Raw genomic sequence first — 21,236 nt, 5'->3', positions numbered from 1 at the left:
ATTTACAGCGAGGCCTAGTCATGTAACTGATGTACTGCGGGATAACATTTGCGATGTAGTTCTTACTGTATCGCCTAAACAATTACTATCAAAAGCTAATTACTGCTTTATGAAAGTATAAAAAAACAAGCTTATAAATCTATTAAATAACACTTAAAACAATCAACAATGTGTGTTGTAGACATGATTTTTTTTTCTCAATCCCTTTGTCCAACTAAATGATTGTCTTCACGAATTCGTGTTAACTGTTTTGTTTTTAAGTCGTCGGCCAAAACCACACAAACCTCGTTACTTCAGTATCGCTTGAGATCAAAGATTTGTAGCCTTCGCTTCTGCCGTACGATCTCAAAACATAATAAATCCTCCATTCTCAGTAATTAGGTAAAACGCGCAAACCGCTCGCCTGTCTCACTGACACTTAGCTCAACAAACTAATAAATTCTACTGCTACTGTGTTATAGTCTAGGAGCTATCATTTATCGAAATGAAACCAAGTTAATTCAATCAGTTTCTATTTTCAAAGAGAACACCTTAATTAAAAAGCTGATGACATGATATTTTGTGATTACAGCATTTACAATTATAGTATTCAATAAAATTTTAAAAAGTATACCTTTTTGAATTATTTTTTTATCTAGGATAATTTATCAAAAAACGTATATTTAACGGTTTACTTCTCGGTTATCCAAACTTCTCAGAACATTGTGTATCATCTTAAAAATACAAATATAACAAAATTAGTTCAACTCCTGGACTAAGAGGAGATGAGTATAAATAAATCTGAAGCACCGTACACATTAGGCGGGCGCAGCTCGCACTCCGAGCACATTAAGGGACAGTTAGCTCGCCCGACCGCCGGGCGGCGGGATACGGCTAATTCAATTTGCCCCTCTCTGGGGTTGACACGTTTGCACTAACAAAGTAAAAGAGTTGTGTTTAGAACAGTTATCAATTATAGAAGCCTCTTCTGATATTGTATGATTGTAAAAATTAATGTAAAATATATTAACGTTAATGCATAATATTTTAACCAACTTTAAACATTGTAGAGTCCGCTCCGACAGCTACTGAATGGATACCTCGCTTGTCCGGTAAACTTCACTACATCTTCATAGAAGACAGCGGTCAATCAAGTCTATAAATTACTGCATTTTGTCTGTCGTGTGTGGTTTCTTCTACCATTTCCTTTAAGGAAAGAGAAACAAACAAAACTTAATTCCACTTCTTGTTCGATTTCTTATTATAATTTATCAATAATCAAGTTACAAGCAACTGTACGGCAAAACGATATTTAAAAAATCAGCAAACGTAACTCTTCAATTTCTCTTCGTTCAAAATAACTACATATTATTGTATTTATCGTTTCCATATTATCACAAATATATGATTGTAGAATTTAAGTAACAAATTACAATTTATACTCGTGGCTTGTGATTTAGTTCGCGGCGGGACTCTGGATGCGTTCCATACGGGAGCTAAGTGCCTGCTAACGCAGTTAGTGAGGATTCATGTCTCTGCACACCGCTCTCAGGCACTTTGGCACATCGACACCATAACAAGACTAAAAATGTGTAAAATCTCATGTTTTTGTCGTTTTCTTAAAAGCCACAAGGTTTGAATTGGTGGAGGGATGCCAAAACAGTAAAGAGATGTTTTAAATTATTGCACATAATCTGTTTACGCCCAACATTATTAACTTGTCCATAGATGATCTATAGCAGTGGTCCCATATTGCTGAATCTTTGTGAAGACTCAAGAAAGTATTTTACTGGCGTCGTGCAGAAATTCAGTGTAGAAGTCCTTATGCATTCCCCGATTGATACCGAGATTGCTCGTTTGGTATTGATGTAGGTTAATATTATAATCTAAGTAAAGAATTTCATTTTAAGTTTGATAATTAATATAAAAAACAACTAATGAATAAGCGGAATTGCCATAATTTTATCGAAAAACTTTCCAAAGCTGTCAATAATCGTATGAGATCTTTATTTTAAACGAAAAAAAAGTTAAGAGTATTTTTTCCATTCTTTGCTCTTTCGTTGATTAGTTTCCTGAAAGTTATAGAATTTCATATTTAATTGTGAAGTATAGACGCCAATTTGTAAACTAACATTAAGACAAAAAAATTCAACCCTTTCAGAGGCCATTAAGAAAATTAAAAAATATATCTCTTCATTAACGAAGCAAAAAGCATATCTATCGAGATGTCCCCTCCCCTGCCCCGTATCCCCTGTCCCCGTGAATCAACGGCAAAAAACACCTCATCTAGGAAATGGATCCCGAACAAGTTCCAATTCTTCGATTCCAATTTGAGAGCGGACTCGCTCCAATATTTATTGGAGATTGGGATTAATCTTTAATTCGACCCTCCGCACAGATCAGTTTTAAAACGCGCTTACGACTTTTAAAGGGACGTGATATTTTAAATCGTATTATTCAACAATAAGGCTTATAATCGGTCGGCAGGAGCTAGATGGCAGCAGTAAAAGTGGGTAATATTTATGAGCTTTCGAAGGAAATTCTTTCTGAATGTTTGCATTTATGAAAATATGCTCGAATGAAAGCGGCTACCGGCGCGCGGCACTCGCACCTACAGGGTGTCCGTCCTAAATAGAATACATCAATGCTAATGTCATATAATAATGAGTTTCGGAACCAAGTGTCACTTTTACAAGCACTTTATGAACTTGAATAAATATGTTCTCCTACCTATTTACGTATGAAGTTTTATTATTAGTTATTTACTCTCATTTTATACATGTAACAAGTAGCTCTTAGCAGCAATTCAGACACGTCTAATGTTTTATTTACTTGCACTTTTTAGTTTTAGGGTTTTTTCACATTATGAGTTCGAAGCTAACTCATTCAGGGTCATTTAAAAATTCCATAAATTGTATCTGAGTATAAACTTCTCATACTTAACCTACACTAAAGGATTGATGACCAGTCAACTTTGAGTGCTACAGCAAGTCCATCTACCAAATTTGCATTATCTTGCATTATATTTTTCGAATTCAATTAATTAAGTACTGAAACATACTGTATGTGAAACAATCGTTTCCGATCACGGGCTGTAATTTATACCGGATCAAGTGGGGGCTAATAATGTCGCCCCCGCCCCGCTCCGCAGCCCCTCAGCCCCCGTCTCCTTGCGACCATTAAGCCATCTAATGGTTCCGCACCTATTGCACACAATCATTCTTATTGCCCCGAACACCTACCTACTACGTAGATTTATTAACAAACACTAAGTCTTTCATGTAAATTATATATAACTTTATATTATTAGGGGCTAAGTTAAGGACATATCTGCTACAACGAAATGAAGAAACCTCTTATATTCAAACTTTATATAATATCAATGACTCTCATCAGCGGTATTAGCTGCTCTACATGAATAACTCACTCTAAAGAATAAGAAATTAAAAAGTTGAGGAGTAAAAGAGTTATATAAAAGTTGAATGTTATTAACATAATAATTTCAATATGACTGACTAAATTCCAGGTGTAAGAAATTGAAATATTACCGAGCAAATGAATTCAAATTCGCCAAAAGAAAATTAATAATTCGGCAAGTGAGCGCCGCTAACGAGCCATAAATACTACGAGCATCACTCACACGCGCGCACATATTAAACAGTATTGCCTTTGCATTGGCATTGCCAGCATCAAGCAGTCAGCGGCCAGTGCACCCGCACTGCAAATTGATTCTTACCACAAGATATTAAATTTCAAACTTCATTGTAGTAAATAAATATTCTTAAGGTTCGATTCTGTAGAATTTCTTTTAATAATTGTAGATGATTTACGCAGTGCCAGTTGCACGCGGTGGCACCTAATTACAAAGGAAAAAATTCACGGCTCACACCTACTGCCGGCGGGAACTGCGACACGGCTGTGAAACGGCTACGACACAGCTTATCCTCCTCGAAGTATTATTCATCCATTAGTTATTTGTCTTTCATGAGAGTATGATGCTGATGACATGACCTTTGATGAACGAACACGGCCAATGATATTTTATAGTGAGATCAGTTTGGTGCCACATTTCAATAAAAACAATATGAAAAGCCATACAAACTTTTACATTCGATATATTAATTCAATTTTATAGCTCACATGAAAAACAAAACAATAAATGTTATTTTATTAAAGAACCGATTTTATTATTGTAATCAATGTTTACGCGCGCAATCGAATGTTTTTATTTGTCTCGATTGATATTTGTCTATGACTAAGAAAATAACAATGGCGGCCGCTCGCGGGCCGGGGCCGGGCTCGCCGTGCTGGAATCACAGGTAGAACATCAAAGGTCCCCTGCGCGCTCAAACGGCTCGTTCTAAATAAAAACATTGCTTCCAAATCGCCTCTATTTGCTCGACATCTGTATCTCAAACTACTTTACTCTTGCTTGTACTTTACATCATTTTGAACACTGCTGCAACGAGTTACGGGTGAAGGGGACTGAACGAACTTATTGTACCGTTATAAGTATGAGATTGCAAGCAGTCGCGTGTGTGGCAACATTAAGGCGAATAAAATTTAAATATGGCAACACGAGCGGCCGCTATAAAAGAAAGAAATAATATAAAAAGAAATGAAAATAATACAGCAATGGCGGCGACCCCCGCGCACACCCGCGCACACCCGCGCACACCCGCGCCTCGCTCTCCTAATCACCGGTGCACACGATCTGATCTGGAAATATATTGTTGTTGCTTATATATGACAATAAATTAAATTCAGTTAGTTTAATTATTTAATTGGTATGTTTTAGTAAAATTCCAGCTGTTTTCGTGTAAACTATAGCAATTAAACTCCCATAAAGTACCGATCTCAAAACGATAACGACATCAATATAAGAGACTTCTGGACCACAATCATTGTATGTAGGACACATGTCGCTAGTCCTTGAGCTATTCCTGCTTTGGAGACTGGCAATCACGGTACCTGCACAGAGGATGCCGGTGCCGCCGCCGCGGCCGCGGTCGGCAGCATTCGTATTATTCAAATGCGGACCAATAACAGAGCATTTACGGCCGCCCATAAAACTACAATCCAACCGAACGAATAAATATCGACCTCCGTAACTTATAACCTCGCACCACGACTCACAGCTAATGGAAAAGACTACACCACATGACATGCTGACAGAAAATTATAACGTTGTAAATAAACATGACAAATTAGAAATGCATTTTTAACTTCGTCACGATTATTTCCTTTTCAAAATAATCCTTCATTTTGTTTATAAACTAATCAAACGTTCTTAGCTCTTGTTTTGACGTTGTTCTATGTTTACAATGAAATGAATGAAATGAAATAAAATGAAAGAAAACAAAACGAAGAGTACTTACAATTAATGTAAAGCTACAACAGTAACAAACATTTATTATAACTGACTGTTGGCGGCAGAAGAAAATTGTATGAAACCTTTTACCACTTTTTTTTTTTTTTATAAGAGAAGGGGGCAAACAAGCAGCGAGAACACCAAGGTGTTCATCGACGCCCATGGACATCTGCAATACCAGAGGAATCGCAGATGCGTTGCCGGACTTTGAGATGGTGATACGCTCGCTTCCGCCTTCAGCGAATGCGAATTTCTTTTTTTTCAGTTCACTTCCATTGACACAAGTTTCGTGTTGCAAGTTATAATAACACAAGTCATAACGGGCTATGTGCCTTGCGGCCATAACCCGCACCTACCACCCGATGCCCGCCGCCGTACAGGGGGTTCATTTTGCACCTGTACATGTTTGCGTTACTTTTATACGCCATCAAGAAAGCAGTAACGCGACCAATGCGGCCAACAAGGACTTTACAATACCACGGACAATAAAAGTTGGAGTCGGAGTACCTACATATGACACGACCAATGGTATACCTATATTGCTTGGTTTGAACAAATCCGTTCAAAAACTTGTAGAAGTACCCACTGTCACCTGGAACTTTGTTTGCGTGGAATTAAAATAAAACGTTAGTTGGTAGCCTAACACCTATACATAGATCCATTCAAATTTCCGCATTTATAATTATGTCAGTTACATAAGATTACATAGCAAATATATGTATAATGAAATTGAACGCACACGCACGTTGATGGTATTAAAAGATATAGTGTGCCATGTACTTCGTAAATACTTCACAAGTAACTTGAGAGTTTAAGACGTGCGTAAAGTTATTACTTAATTTAACATTTAAATAGTTAAGTAATAAATTACACGTGCGGGCAAAGTAACTTAATTCCTGTTGTGTAAGTTGCTAAGTTACAAGTGTCGGAGGCGACAGGCGAGGCGTAAGTTGCGACAAGTTTTTGCAACTACACCCTTCTGTTATTTCCACTTCAATACTTATTTGAATATTTCGGTACTGTCGCGACCAAAACAAAGTATCTTTAAAGTTGAGCCTTGCTTTTACAAGGGTCATAGTGCAGTCTAATATAATTATCTTAACTAAAATTTTACTGTGTCTGTTTAGTAGGCAATAAAGTTTCTTGTACCAAACGTATTAATGAAACATTTTTAGTACCAAACACAATTGTCCACACTTTCTAAATCCTACTTACTAAGTTTTTGTTACTGGTACCTTTGATGTTTACCAGTACTTGTTATTTGAGTTGTTCTATTGAGTGTACAAAATAGAAACGGTTGACTGTGATAGTAAATTGATGAGGCGACTATAAGCCCGCCCTGCGCCCGGCTCACAGCACACGCTCTTTATTCGTGCATGTTGCGTGAGACATGCGTATGAAGGCTTTCCGAATGCCTTGTGATAGTTTCACACGAGGGCAGAACGATAAACCACTTAGGTCGTACAGTATTGCTAATGTTTGGGATGCAAATGACGAGACAGAACAGAACTTTTTTTGACACATACATAGGTAACTGAGCTCTTACACTTAAGTAAGTTCTCTCTAACCAGTCGCTACTTACTGTACCTGTTATAAAGTAAAAGACCTATATTATAAGCGTATCATTTGAAACCAGATACCAGAGCTCAACAAACATGTAAGCAATCGTTTGAAGGGCTTTAATGGACAATGCTGACGTCAGCAATGCGCAATAACAAATGAAGAATGGTACATTCGAGCGCTGCGCAAACAATCGAGCGTTATTACATATTGATGTTGTTTGCATTACCAAAACATTAACAATAAGCCCTCGCTTGATTAAGAGCGGACGTCGGCGCAGCGGCACGCGGCAGCACGCGGCGACACGCGGCTAACACGCGGCGTCACGCCGGCGACGTGACAACAAACACGTTGTAATCACGTTAGGATTACACGCGTGATGGATGCCCGCAAATTAATGCCTCGTTATCGACATTATTGCGTTTACTGTTATGTCGACGCGGCCGACCTCCCCGAGACCTCACTGTAATATATCGCTTGCAAAAAACCTGTCAATGCACAATTTGATTAGGTGTTTCTTTAATCAGTGTTGCCCCTTATTAACTCATTATTTTTATTGATTTACTTATAACCAAACTATTCTCTTTAAGGATTTAAAATATTGATGTTATAACTCTACCTAAATTTGATGTTTACATGTGTATGAGATTTTGTATGACATCATGTACACCTCCTCTTATAATAACACATAGCTGAGAACTTGAAAAGAAAGCGAGCCATCAATTGCGGCATTGGCAGTATCGTTAAATTGCAAAACAAGATTCGTGCAGTTAAAGAAGTTCTCGTCTTTAACAATTTCGAGGCGGCCAGTGAGACGCGGCACGCGGGTATACCTCGGCAGTAAGCGGATGTGACTATAATATCACACTTTCTATTATTTATTTAAGCTACATTTATATAAGTTTTTTTACAATAGATAAGCTAGCGCTTGACCGCGATCCCACCTGTTGGTAAGTGTTGATGTGGCCGAAGAATTTAATTTATAGGGCTAGATCATAACGTAGGTAAATATACGAGTACAAAGTGAAAACCTTTTCAAATCCTTCTCATGCCTTATCTTAATTCTTGCCGTCCCTAGCTTATATTATCTTAATTGCGGCATATGCTCCTAAATATGCTACAAGATTTATTATCATACAACAAATATAATTGATTAAACATAAACAATATTTATGGATGTCTCATCCACACATGTCTTACGTCTAGTCCGGTCAGCGGATTGATATTCAATTCGGAATCGCAAAGAGAAAGATCGCCCCCAGCTCCGAGCCCCGAGCCCCGAGCCCCGAGCCCCGAGCCCCGAGCCCCGAGCCCCGAGCCCCGAGCCCCGAGCCCCGAGCCCCGAGCCCCGGGACAGCGCGCAATTCAATTTGAAAACAGAACATCCCAACTGAACCCCGCCCCGCGCACTCCACCTCAGAGTGCCCAATGTCCAGTGCCCACATCTCTACTATTATACTGGGACTAGGACTAAAGCACAAACTGCTTAGAGGAGAAATATCACAACAAAGTTAAATTATACATTTAACACATTGAATACAAACTCTGGTCTTAATTAATGGCCATTTTGAAAATCTATGTTGGTCAAGAACTCAATACTGGAAAATCAAGTAGAAATATTTTTTGAAAATAGGGTAAATTCAATAGAAAATTATGGTTACCCTAACTGCCCCCGGCGCGGCTATTTTCCGGGCCGTATACAAGAGTTTTATTGTTTTTATATTTATTTATCCAGCGCTGTTTTTGCCTCATCCACCCGCATTGTTGTTGGAACGCGCCTTTATGACGTAGCAAAGGCAAAAGCAACGGACGTGAACGGCCAAAGGATGACACGGCTAATCGATTTCTCGATTTCGATTGTTTTCCCATCGAAATTTATCAAAACTGTTCTATTAATGTACATGAAATAATGAACATACTCTAAAATAAGATAAAATAAATCCATAATAGATTTTGAAAAAGAAAATCATAAAACTGTTTCACGATGAAATTACATATTTTGATTAAGTTAATAAATTTTAATCAAATCAGAAGCCTGCGTCTAACGATTGATCACTTTCAGCTAGAGACATGTTTTTAAAAATAACGTTATCGTAAAATATCCAAGATCTGGTTGAAGCAAAGTGAGGCAAATTTAGTTTAAATAAATATCGTAACGCCATGTCCACATTGTGGTGACCGCGTCAGGTGAGGCGAGGAGGTCCGGCTATGATTCGTCAGCGCGATTTACAATAGCCACCCTCGTTTTATCGTATCCCTTACAATCTTATACAAGAAAGCCAGAAAAGTATAAAAGAATCTAGAGATAGTACTTTAAGGTTTAATTCCGCCTGTGTCGTGGTTTGTTGCAAGTTTGTCCGTCTGTATGACACGTCCGGGAGCGATAGCTCCTCGTGCTTATCAATTCAATATCAGGGAGCGTTTGATCGCGTCGTTTGCTGATATTACGTACATTTCGCAACAGAGTTATATCTGCTAATATGATTTTTCTTTTCCTTTTACAGAGTTGACACAACAACAACCATCGAGACACATTTTTATGTTTGACCGTGCGTCGTATTTTAACAAAACGTTTTGTTGTTCTTATCGGACCTTTTACGTACAATTTAGTTGAAAATATTCCTAGACATAGATTTAGGTATGAATTTCCTTCACATATCTGTGAAAATAAAACATTTCTCGCTAAGCAATAAATCATTACTATTATTTATGGAAGAAATAAATTATTTTTCTAAATTTTGTTTCACATATAACTTTTTGGGATATATTACAAATACATTAAGTAAAGTTAATAAAAAAAAAACAAGCAAGCAAGCCTGCAAGTATTTGCGTGGCAAACTTCGTAGATTATCTTTTTGCTGCAAAGCGACCGGCTGGCAGCAACACTGGTCGCCTGCCTCTTTTGCTGGCCAGCTAATCAATCATTCTACCATTTTCTTAACCTAAGCAGACTGGGAATTAATGTGTAAACAAAGTAACAGGCGCATGTAAAATTAAACATTAAATAAACTGTTTAAAATTTGAAGATATAATCGCGCCTTTTCTTAACTTTCACTGATCTCCATGGATTCTAACTAAAACAAAGATAAGCCTAGCTACAAGAACAATTAACAAAAGCCTGAATAGAAAGTGAAACTTCTTCGGTTTATTCATATATTTATTTATAAATATTTCTAAGCAGCATCAACAACTGTACAGTATGTACGCCTTTTGGGATGTTGTTAAACAAAATAGAATTTGACAATAAATCGATTGGAAAAAAATCGATTTTCTTAATTTGAAACGTCATTTTTATGACATTTCTTTGACGTTGACGTACGAGCAGCGAGCACAACCACCTTCATTCACAACTCAGCGCAACTCAGCGTTTCTGTTTAAATCGGCCGGCCGGTAAAAATTTCCAGTGAGTAGCGTGACCGGCCGCGGCGTGTGTAAACGTGGTGTTTATAACTATAGTAAACATTTTAAAAAAAGCTTAATCAAAATGAAGGGCGACAAAAATGTAGACATCCAGGCGCTGAAGGATATGGCCAACAAGCTTAGAATCGACAGCATCGTCGCAACAAATGCTTCCAAATCAGGGTATGTATGTAATTTGAGGTTATCATTTGCAGATCCATGAAGGTCTTATGAAGGTTAGAAGTAAGCATGGCTAGTCATTTTTTAATGAGCAGCTAATATTATTTTAATGGCTAATTTGATATGTTAATTATGACTGTCGCATACTTTTTTGTAATAATGATTTACTTTGAAGGTTATGGTAAGTCATTGCACGAAAGAACTTTACGCTCTGCTCCAATGCTTGCTGATACAGTTATATAGTTGTCCTTGATCTGTCTAAGACTAGACTGATAGTCTCGAACGATCAGAAAAAAGCATTACACTAATTTGTTACCGGTATAAATCAGTTGTAGTTTTGCGCCAAGATGCATAATACATTGAGGTACTAAGGTCAACTATTTTGAAATTTAAATTCTGAATGAATCACATGGGTCACCATTGTAACAAAGTTTTCTATAAAATCATAATAAAAAACACTTGGATAAAATATTTTGGTAAATTTTACTTAAAGTACGATTATGTAAACTTTTGAGAAGAATAGTTAAAGGATAAATGACCGTATAAGTCTGCACAGATTTAGCAATTACCATCTATTATACTCCTGATCCTTGTAATTTTATTAGTTACAAAAGTTTTAAATAAGCCTGGTCCAGTATGACACTTGACTGAGTTCTGACTGACTTGTGTTCTTACCCAGACTGAAGAATCTTGGCTTGAGAGGCTGCCTCTAATATGTTATGGAACAAAAAGTCCCTAAAATGATATAGCATATGACTTAAGCACTATTTTTTTTTAATTATAAAAGAATCTTTAAACTTGGTAAATTATTGGTCATTCATCTTACAAACAACAAAATTTACAAGGAAGGAAGACTACATAATACCTTATAACATACTATATGTGTTTTACCCTAATGTTGAATTAAATTGTATATATTTAGGTCTAATGAAATATGTTCCTATTTATTGATTGTTAACTTCTAGTGTAAATACCCTTACATTCCCACTGCCAAAACATCTAAACAAAAACACATTGTAATACACCAGAGATGGATAACAACGTGTTTTAATATAAGTGTAATGACAGTTGAAAATTAAGGATAAAAATAATCTTACTTCTAAATAATGTTATAAAAGATGTTTTAAAGTATCTCTAGAACGGCATAAGACTGGAAGAACATATAGGCTACTAAGTTTTTTTTAATCCGCTCAGATGGAGTCACGGGCAACAGCAAATATGAATGTAAAACACTCATGTTAGAGTGATATTTTTTGTTGTAAAAAGCTTTTTACTTGTACTTCCTTTGTAAATACTCTCTTCTGTCTTATTTGTCTTCTTAAATGGTAGTAATCTCATATCAAGATTAATATTATGAGGTAAAATCAGTTAATGCCTTGAGTAAATAATTTGATACTTGCATTGAACTATTAATGTAACTGTTTACATAACAGTTAGTCATAAAAGACAAGTGAGATAATTTTAAGATGGAATTTTTTGGTAGCTGTTTCCTATTTGCTTCTAATAGGAATCCTAATAGACTTTTTGCAATGCACTAACATTAGTTTACGGTGATCCTAATGGTCACTGATATACATGTTAGTGCAAACATAATTTGTCTGTCGTACTCGCAGCGAATTTTCTTGTCGTTGCGGTCAGTAGCAGTCATACAAAACCTTGCCAACCAGTTCAGATGACATAGATGGTAAGCAGGTACAATGTATATTGTCCGGAGGGACTTGTTTCTTATTATGAATGAGCAACAGAGCGTAAATTTAGGGTATCTAATAACTAGTCTTTGTATCAAACACGTTTTCACTAAGCATATAACCTGATTGTTACCTTGGATTTTCACTGCTGAAACAAAACATGCTCTCATTCCTTTAGCAAATAAAATATTTTTTTGTAGGAATGTTTAACTATTGAACCTGATTAATAAAATGGTGTTTATGAACAAAACTTTCTGAACACATACTTTTTAAATCTATTTGGTAGTTATAAGTTAAACAACAGGTTGTAAGCAATATCGGGTGCTTTGGGTATTGTCGACGACCTGTTGACCTTAGACATACGATACTGTGCGTCACCGGATAACACGCATCGTATTACATGTACCAAACTGGATAGAGAAACAATAGAAAATCTTTTAAAGCCGACATTTATTTATCTTGTACATTTCAACTACAGCAAACTATTTATCTTAAGTTTAAAATTTTTAGAGAGCGCGAAGTAATAGCGTGTTATTATAAAAGGTAAATAACTACTAAGTAAACAAGTCAAGTTGTATATAAAAATTGTTGTCGCTCGCGTCTCCGACCGCGCTGAATTAAAAAAAAAAAACTTTAGCTTATGTGTTCTTCCAGACTTTGTTCAACATCTGTGCCAAGTTCCATCAAGATCCATTGAGTCGTTCCGAAAACACCTTCAAACAAACATCCATCTAAACATTCGCATTTATAATATTAATAAAGTTAGAAGTAAGATTTCCTTCGATTCATTGAAGGTACATTTCATATTTACCAAGTTACAATGGAACATCGACTTGTATTACAAAATCTGTACTTCATTATGTCTATTTATAAAATCAAAATAAATTCATATTATCTGCAATCATTGATTACATTAATTAGTCATTGTTTTAAGCTGTGTCGTGTCGTGTCGTATGACGTAATGGAATACGAGATTACAGTACTCTGGTTATATTAGAATTAGATAATGTTTACATTACATAATATATAGCTTTATGTAAGCCTACAAAACATACGACATTATTACTTTTTAGGTCATCGTAATAAACAATGCTGAAGAAAATCAGATTTTTCTAGAAATAATTTTTGATTTTAGATTTTGAGTACAAATATCTGGTCATGTATATTGTGATTATTAGTATGTGTGTATGTGTGTATGTTTTTGCAGACATCCGACATCATGCGCGTCAATGGCAGAGATCATGTCAGTGCTGTTCTTCCACACCATGCGGTACAAGATCTCCGCACCGCGCGACCCCTCCGCTGACCGCTTCATACTCTCAAAGGTACGCCCCTGTCTGTCTGTCAAACTAGCTCCACACTAGCTTAGCCCCTCTTCCACTTGCAGTTACAATATATAAGTAGTCAAAGAAAAATATTACACAATCAATGAAAACCATAAAGCAAGGTTAGTTTTAAACAAGCTTTGGGCTTTCATTTAATAAAATAATTGTACGGAAAAAATATTGAAATGGTCTTTTTTACTTACCACTTATTTTGTAAACCATAGTTATGTTTTGTGTTTGTTCCATTGATCGTTATGTTTGACTGTATATCAATTATATATAATTATATCCTTATTCATATTGAATGATTATTTGGTTCGTTAGCGTTTAATAATGTTACAATTCTGCGCGGAGTGATTAATGAGTTATGTACGAGATCGTACCTGCGATGTTGGTGTCGGCCGGCGATGCCGCGAGAACATCCTTATCTAATCGAGCAAGGTATCCGATGTTTTAGGAACCCACGGATATAACAATTACTCGATATATTGAGTTAATATTATAAAATAGTGAAATAAGTAAAAAAATGCTCATAAAAAAACTGAGACTTTTTACGGAAGAATCACATATAGCCAGCCATATAGAAATTATCTTAACTATCTCTGATTCATAAACTCACGTGATATATTGATTTTGTGTTCTTACATCAAACTCTTATCTTAAACAATGGGTTTAATGTTGGAGAAAGATTTTTCGTTTCTTTTAATGTTATCTATCAATGTTGATAACATCTCATCATCTTAACACAATACTGTGAGTTCACGGTCCCGGTGCAGGGTCATGCCGCACCGATCCTGTACGCGGCGTGGGCGGAGGCGGGGCTGTTCCCGGTGTCGGAGCTGGCCAACCTGCGCAAGCTGGACTCTGACCTGGAGGGTCACCCCACACCGCGCCTCAGCTTCATCGACGTGGGCACCGGCTCATTGGGACAGGGGCTCGCCGTCGCCGCCGGCATGGCTTACGTCGGCAAGTACTTCGACCAGGCGCCCTACAGGTTAACATTAAATATACATATATATATAATCTACTGCCAGTTAGGAAAGTGGCTCAGATCATAAACAGTCGATGTTTACAAACTTACGGTGACATATTCCTTGTATTGTTTTCAAAGGGTGTACTGCTTGGTGGGAGATGGCGAGGCGGCGGAGGGCAGCGTGTGGGAGTCCCTGCACTTCGCCTCGCACTACAAGCTGGACAACCTGGTCGTCATCTTCGACGTCAACCGCCTCGGACAGTCCGAGCCCACCTCGCTGCAGCATCAGGTCATCATCACCATCACTATCACCTCCGCCACTTACATCATACATACCACATATCACAGCTTTCATACACACAACAATAACTGCAATCATTTAAAGTAATCAATAAACCTTTTCTTATATTTATTTCTAAGTTAGTTATATTGTGACATGTCTCAATAGATTATGATAATACAAGAATTGTGCAACTTGGTGTGATAAGATAGTATGTATGTATGTATGTATGTATGTATGTATGTATGTATGTATGTAGTGGTCTCAGCGCACCTTCACCTCTGACATGTACTGATTGTACATCTTGTTGTCAACTCAAATGTTATATTAACATGTTAAATACCACCAACATTATTTGATATGAAACATAACCGTTTATGCGAGCTGGCGGCGGTGCATGTGTTAAAACTTGTATATTTTAAAATTTATACACATTTGTAAATTACACTTATGATTATGGGTACGATTAAAATAATTTTTAAGTATTTTTTTTTTTAATTGACCACAAACTAAAAGATGCCATCAAGATTTTTTATAAAATAAATAATTATATTTTAAAATAACGTAAATAATGAGTAACATTCAACAGATGGACGTGTACGCGGCGCGCCTCAAGGCCTTCGGGCTGAACACCATCGTGGTGGACGGTCACGACGTCTCCGAGCTGGTGAAGGCTTTCGAGGAGGCTGCGGCGGTGACTGCTCGCCCCACTGCCGTCCTCGCCAAGACATACAAGGGCAGGGGATTCCCCGGCATCGAGGACAAGGACAACTGGCACGGCAAGCCCCTCGGTGCTGAGGGAGACAAGATCATCAAGGTACCAACAATACTTCACCAAACCACTCGGAATGAACGGAGGAGGGGACGCATAGGAAGGGAAAATATTCACTTGTTCACTTCCCATGACTAGTTTGTTGTGTACGTTGCAGCACCTGCAGTCTCAGATGAAGAGCCAGTCCCCGCAGCTGAAGGGCCGGGCTCCGCTGGCGGAGGCTCCGCGCGTGCACTTGGCGGACGTGTCCCTGTCCACTCCCCCCTCCTACAAGAAGGGGGAGCTGGTCGCCACACGGCTCGCGTACGGCACCGCGCTCAAGAAGATCGCAGACACCAACATGAGGTATACGTACTACTACTTGTTCATCAACACTTCCTCTGTATTTACATTACCCGGGGATAGTGTAGTTCTCTAACGGTGAAAGAAATTTACAAAACGGTGTATTACTTTAGGAGTCTAATCAATGCAAATAAATTATCATATTTTTCTCTTTATGATATACTAGTTGTCACCAGCGAGGAACATAAAAAAACTTGTAGCCTATTTGTTCTTTCAGATTATATTCTACATTTGTGACAAATTTCATCAAGATCCATTGAGTTGTTCCGGAGATACCTTCAAACTAACATCTATCTAAAGATTCGCATTTATAATATTAATAAGAAGTATAAAGGGATCTTCTACAAGGCAAACAAAAGACGAAAATGTTATAAAATGTTTGATGGCACGCAAGATATTTAAAAATAGACTTAGCTGGTGTTTGTTTGATCGTGTGTTGTAGTCACGCGGCTGCTGTCGTCCGCCGTATCAGTAACACTCGTACATTTTTCATATTATATGTATGTATTGTAATATGTATGTATGTATGTCAGGGTGATCGCGCTGGACGGCGACACCAAGAACTCCACATTCAGCGACAAACTGCGCAACGCATATCCTGAGAGGTGACTTTATTTATTTATTTATTTAAATTATAATTCTACCAATAGATGGCGCTAATTCATGGCGATGCGATGTGAAAAATCTATTATTTTTAATATAAAATATGAATATATTACTGTAATTTATTGAAGAAAATAAAATATTTCATATTAACTTTAGTGTGTGTGTCTGTGTGTCTGTGTGCAGGTACATCGAGTGCTTCATAGCGGAGCAGAACCTGGTGGGAGTGGCGACTGGTGCCGCCTGCAGGGACCGCGTCATCGCCTTCGCCTCCACCTTCGCCGCCTTCTTCACGCGCGCCTTCGACCAGGTCCTCTCCTCCTTCATCACCTACATCTACACCTGCACCTACACCTACACCTAGACCTACACCTGCACTTACACCTGCACCTACACCTTCACCTGCACCTACACCTACACTTACACCTGCACCTCCACCTGCACCTGCACTTGCATCTGCACCTACACCTGCACCTACACCTACACCTACACCTGCACCTGCATCTGCACCTCCACCTACACCTACACTTGCACCTACACCTCCACCTACACCTGCACCTACACCTGCACCTACACCTACACCTGCACCTGCATCTGCACCTCCACCTTCACCTACACTTGCACCTACACCTCCACCTACACCTGCACCTACACCTCCACCTACACCTGCACCTACACCTACACACACTTTTCACATTTAAACGTTAAATATTTATATATTGCAATAAGTAGATATAACTATATCTACCATAAAAATCTTAATATGTTTTGATGAAAAAACGCATCATTTGAGACGAGAAATGAATATAATATTGTTGTATTCAGATCCGTATGGGCGCCATCAGTCAGTCTAACATCAAGTTGGCCGGCTCTCACTGCGGCGTCAGCATCGGAGAAGATGGACCCTCGCAGATGGGCCTCGAGGACCTCGCCCTCTTCCGCACCATTCCCACCGCCACTGTCTTCTACCCCTCGTGAGTTTCTCATACATTGCGATGTGTTGTACAATCAGTATGTTGTTGACATGTTTGTTGTGTGTGCGCAGTGACGCAGTGTCGACTGAGCGCGCAGTGGAGCTGGCCGCCAACACGCCAGGTATCTGCTATCTGCGCACCTCCAGACCCAACACACCCGTCTTGTACAACAATGATGAACTGTTCAAGGTATCTAAACCTCCTCTCATATAACTATATATCTTCCAATGTTTCAACTTTACTTTCGAAATAATCAAATATATGAAACTAGCTTTTACCCGCGACTCCGTCCGCGCGGAATAAAAAAAATGTACACAAGATAAAAAAGTTCCTATGTCCGTTTCCTGGCTCTAAGCTACCTGCCCACAAATTTTCAGTCAAATCGATTCAGCCGTTCTTGAGTTATAAATAGTGTAACTAACACGACTTTCTTTTATATATATAGATATATAGATAACATAACGACTCAAAGAAACTTTTCAAATGTGTATATATGTATGTAAAGGTGTATCACATGGACACTGTTATTTGAGCTCCGTTACTAAGTAATGTACGTTGTCAGGTGGGTCAGGCTAAAGTGGTGAGGCAGAGCTCCAGCGACCGCGTGCTGCTGATCGGCGCCGGAGTGACTCTGCACGAGGCTCTCACAGCCGCCACCACACTGCATCAACAAGGTATTTAAAATAAAAACTAGAAAATCTTTCAACATTCAAAAATGGACAGAATTATCAATTTATACTAGCTGTCGCCCGCGACTCTGTCCGCGCGCACTAAAAAAAAACTAAATGGGGGGGGGGGTATGAAAAATAGATGTTAGCCGATTCTCAGACCTACTGAATATGCTCACAAAATTTCATGAGAATCGGTCAAGCCGTTTCGGAGGAGTTCAAGTTCGAACCCCGTGACACGAGAATTTTATATATAATGAACGAAAATTTGATTGTTTGTTTGTTGACAATAGACTCCAAAACTACTAAACTTATATATATAGCTATATTTTTTAGACAGGTCAATTTTTTTGTTCTTAATAAAATGTATGATGTAATGTTTGCAGGTATCGAGGCTCGTGTACTTGATCCATTCACAGTGAAGCCTCTGGACAATGTGGCGGTGTTGCAACACGCGCGAGCTGTCGGCGGACATGTTGTTGTTGTTGAGGATCACTACCAGGCTGGTATGTATACTAAATATAACCAATATTTCAATAGCTTCTGTAGCTCAGTGGTTGTACACTCCACTTGTACTCTATAGTTCCGGGTTCGATCCCCACCTTGGTACTGTATTTGTGTAAACTGTAACAGCATCATTGTGTTATCCGGAGATCACTACAGAGTGTGAGTTCCGCAACAAAGATGCGAGATAGATCGTGTGTCGTACTCGCGTGGTCGCTGTCGGCCGCCGCGGTCAGTAGCACTCGTACAATATATTACTTTTTGTTTATCTATAGTCAAATTTTGTACATATTTATATATAATTAGTGTGTCTGTATGAAATATCAAGGAAAAAAATCATTTTTTTACACGTGATGTGTCAAAATTTTTGTTTGTCTTTATATTTTTGTCCGTAATGTTGCGTTTGTTTCGGATAATTTCTGAAACGTCTGGACCGATTTTGATAGGATTTTGACGGGAAGGTTATACTACGCAGATATAGTATATACTACGTTATTTTTTTTATTCTGCGCTAATGAATTCACGAATTTTTGTAACACAAATGTATGACATGTGCAGGAGGTCTGGGCGAGGCTGTGTTGTCTGCGCTGGCGCTGGAGCGGGACATTGTGGTGAAGCACCTGTTCGTGTCGGGAGTACCTCGCTCTGGACCTCCAGCAGCACTCCTCGACATGTTCGCCATCTCCGCACCGCACATCGCCGCCGCCGCTAAAGCGCTGCTCAAAGCCTAAACCTCCTCCCTTCCACCTCACCCTCCACCTCCTCCACCTCCTCCCACACCAGACACGTCTTCCATACAACATATTGAAGTGTCAAAACTAAAGCTGCCGCATGACAACTGCATTGGTGACGTCGAGTTTTAATCAATTTGTGATAAAATTAATATCAAATGTTTTGTGATTCTAGAAACTGTCAACTCAACAACACTGTGTTGTGTTTTCCTTTACATTTATTAAGAGTTAATATTAGATAAGATTGTAATGTGTAATTGATCAAATGTAATCAGAGTTCTCACATTCCCAGCGCAAGTTCACATTCCAAATTATATGTAAATTACTGAATAAAGAAATATCATTCAATAAGAGATTAACTAAAATAAATGTCGATGTTTTATAATCTTACGATCCTAAAAAAAAAAAGTTGCTTTTTATATATATTTTTATAAGAGAAAGTATATTGTATTTTACTATAACGAGTGCCTTCAACGTGTACACTAAGCACAAAGTTTGGAAACATTTATAACTTAGCTAAGTAAGGTTGTTTGACTTAGATTAGTCGGTTGTTGGTACATTTTTTTGCACAATTTTGCTGGTTTTTTTTAATTATTTACACGACATTGTCAGAAGGAACCAGAATATATGGAAAAATGATAATCCTCTCTATACAAGTTTTGTAGTTCCTTGTATTTCCTACTAATATTGTTTATTTTTTTTTCATTTAGCACTGTTTTCTGTACAACTTTGTTTAGTAATTCTATAATTTTGAAGTTGTTTACAATTTAGTTTTTTTTTTTGAGTTGAATAATTAACTACTGTTTAATTTGTTAAAATGTTTATTGGCACATTTACATTCCTGTTTAATTGCATTTTTCCTCATTGAGTTTTTCTTTTTTTTAAATAAAGTTTTATAAAATACAAAAGTGTTTTATTTTAAATATTATAAACAATAATTAAATATCTATACAAGTTGTATAACAACAATATATTATACTTATAACAATGACTAGAAATACTCGCAGTATGTAAACATTATGTACAATGTTAGATATAAATTATTCTTAAAGAAAACATATTGAATGCGCACAGACTCGCGCAGACTCGCGCAGCTCTCAGATACACTCTCTATACATTACACAGACTCGCGCAGCTCTCAGATACACTCTCTATACATTACACAGACTCGCGCAGACTCGCGCACCTCTCAGATACACTCTCTATACATTACACAGACTCGCGCACCTCTCAGATACACTCTCTATACATTACACAGACTCGCGCAGCTCTCAGATACACTCTCTATACATTACACAGACTCGCGCAGCTCTCAGATACACTCTCTATACATTACACTTACATAACAACTGATCACTTAAACTTAATTTTGATGTTCTCGTCTTCAATTTATACATACATTTACAATATATTAATAATTCACAAAACAAAATAATTTGTACTCGCGCTTTGACATCATCTGAGCTCAGTTTGTTGTACAGTCAGCTTCATAAATATAGTGGCAGTCAAGATATCCAAATATATAGGAACACCTAAAGTGATCAATTATATAAGTACAACCAAAGTCATCAAATTAATTGAAGCATCCACTCTGCTCAAAAAGATCGAAGCGTTCACATCGTCATATATATGAGTACATTCAAAGTGCCCATAATTATAGTAACAGACAGAGCGTCAATAATAACGAAGCATCGAAAGTATGCAAAAATATCGTAACATTAGACAAAATTGAACTCTATCTCTATTCACTTAAGATACACTTTGAAATATACTACTTCGTTTAAATTCATTTGACATTTTATATCAAAACATTTTTTTGCTATTTACTTCAAGTTTACGTCCCGCATGACAGATAGGTACGAGATAGATAAGCAATATCAAATTTTA

At 37.7% G+C, this 21,236-nt stretch overlaps 1 protein-coding gene across 1 annotated transcript; it reads left to right on the top strand.

Annotated features, from left to right (window-relative positions):
* The first annotated feature begins 10,244 nt into the window (after positions 1-10,244).
* On the top strand, positions 10,245-19,621 carry LOC106715547 (transketolase-like protein 2). Its single transcript, XM_045682073.1, has 13 exons — positions 10,245-10,492; positions 13,385-13,502; positions 14,279-14,496; positions 14,614-14,764; positions 15,345-15,572; positions 15,685-15,872; positions 16,403-16,474; positions 16,659-16,782; positions 17,298-17,446; positions 17,518-17,635; positions 18,009-18,120; positions 18,501-18,620; positions 19,177-19,621. The coding sequence occupies exons 1-13, from the start codon at positions 10,395-10,397 to the stop codon at positions 19,347-19,349; spliced, it is 1,869 nt and encodes a 622-aa protein (XP_045538029.1). The 5' UTR covers positions 10,245-10,394; the 3' UTR covers positions 19,350-19,621.
* Positions 19,622-21,236: the final 1,615 nt, after the last annotated feature.

Source organism: Papilio machaon, chromosome 18 (assembly GCF_912999745.1).
Source record: "Papilio machaon chromosome 18, ilPapMach1.1, whole genome shotgun sequence".
In the NCBI taxonomy this organism is placed as follows: Eukaryota; Metazoa; Arthropoda; class Insecta; order Lepidoptera; family Papilionidae; genus Papilio; species Papilio machaon.
This window is presented reverse-complemented; position numbering and strand designations above follow the sequence as displayed.

Bases quoted from the DNA above. Each gene is read 5' to 3' on its own strand.
- LOC106715547 (XM_045682073.1), top strand. From the start codon at position 10,395: ATGAAGGGCGACAAAAATGTAGACATCCAGGCGCTGAAGGATATGGCC. The intron at 10,493-13,384 runs GTATGTATGTAA...ATGTTTTTGCAG, and splicing joins ACAAATGCTTCCAAATCAGG to ACATCCGACATCATGCGCGT. The intron at 17,447-17,517 runs GTGAGTTTCTCA...GTGTGTGCGCAG, and splicing joins GCCACTGTCTTCTACCCCTC to TGACGCAGTGTCGACTGAGC.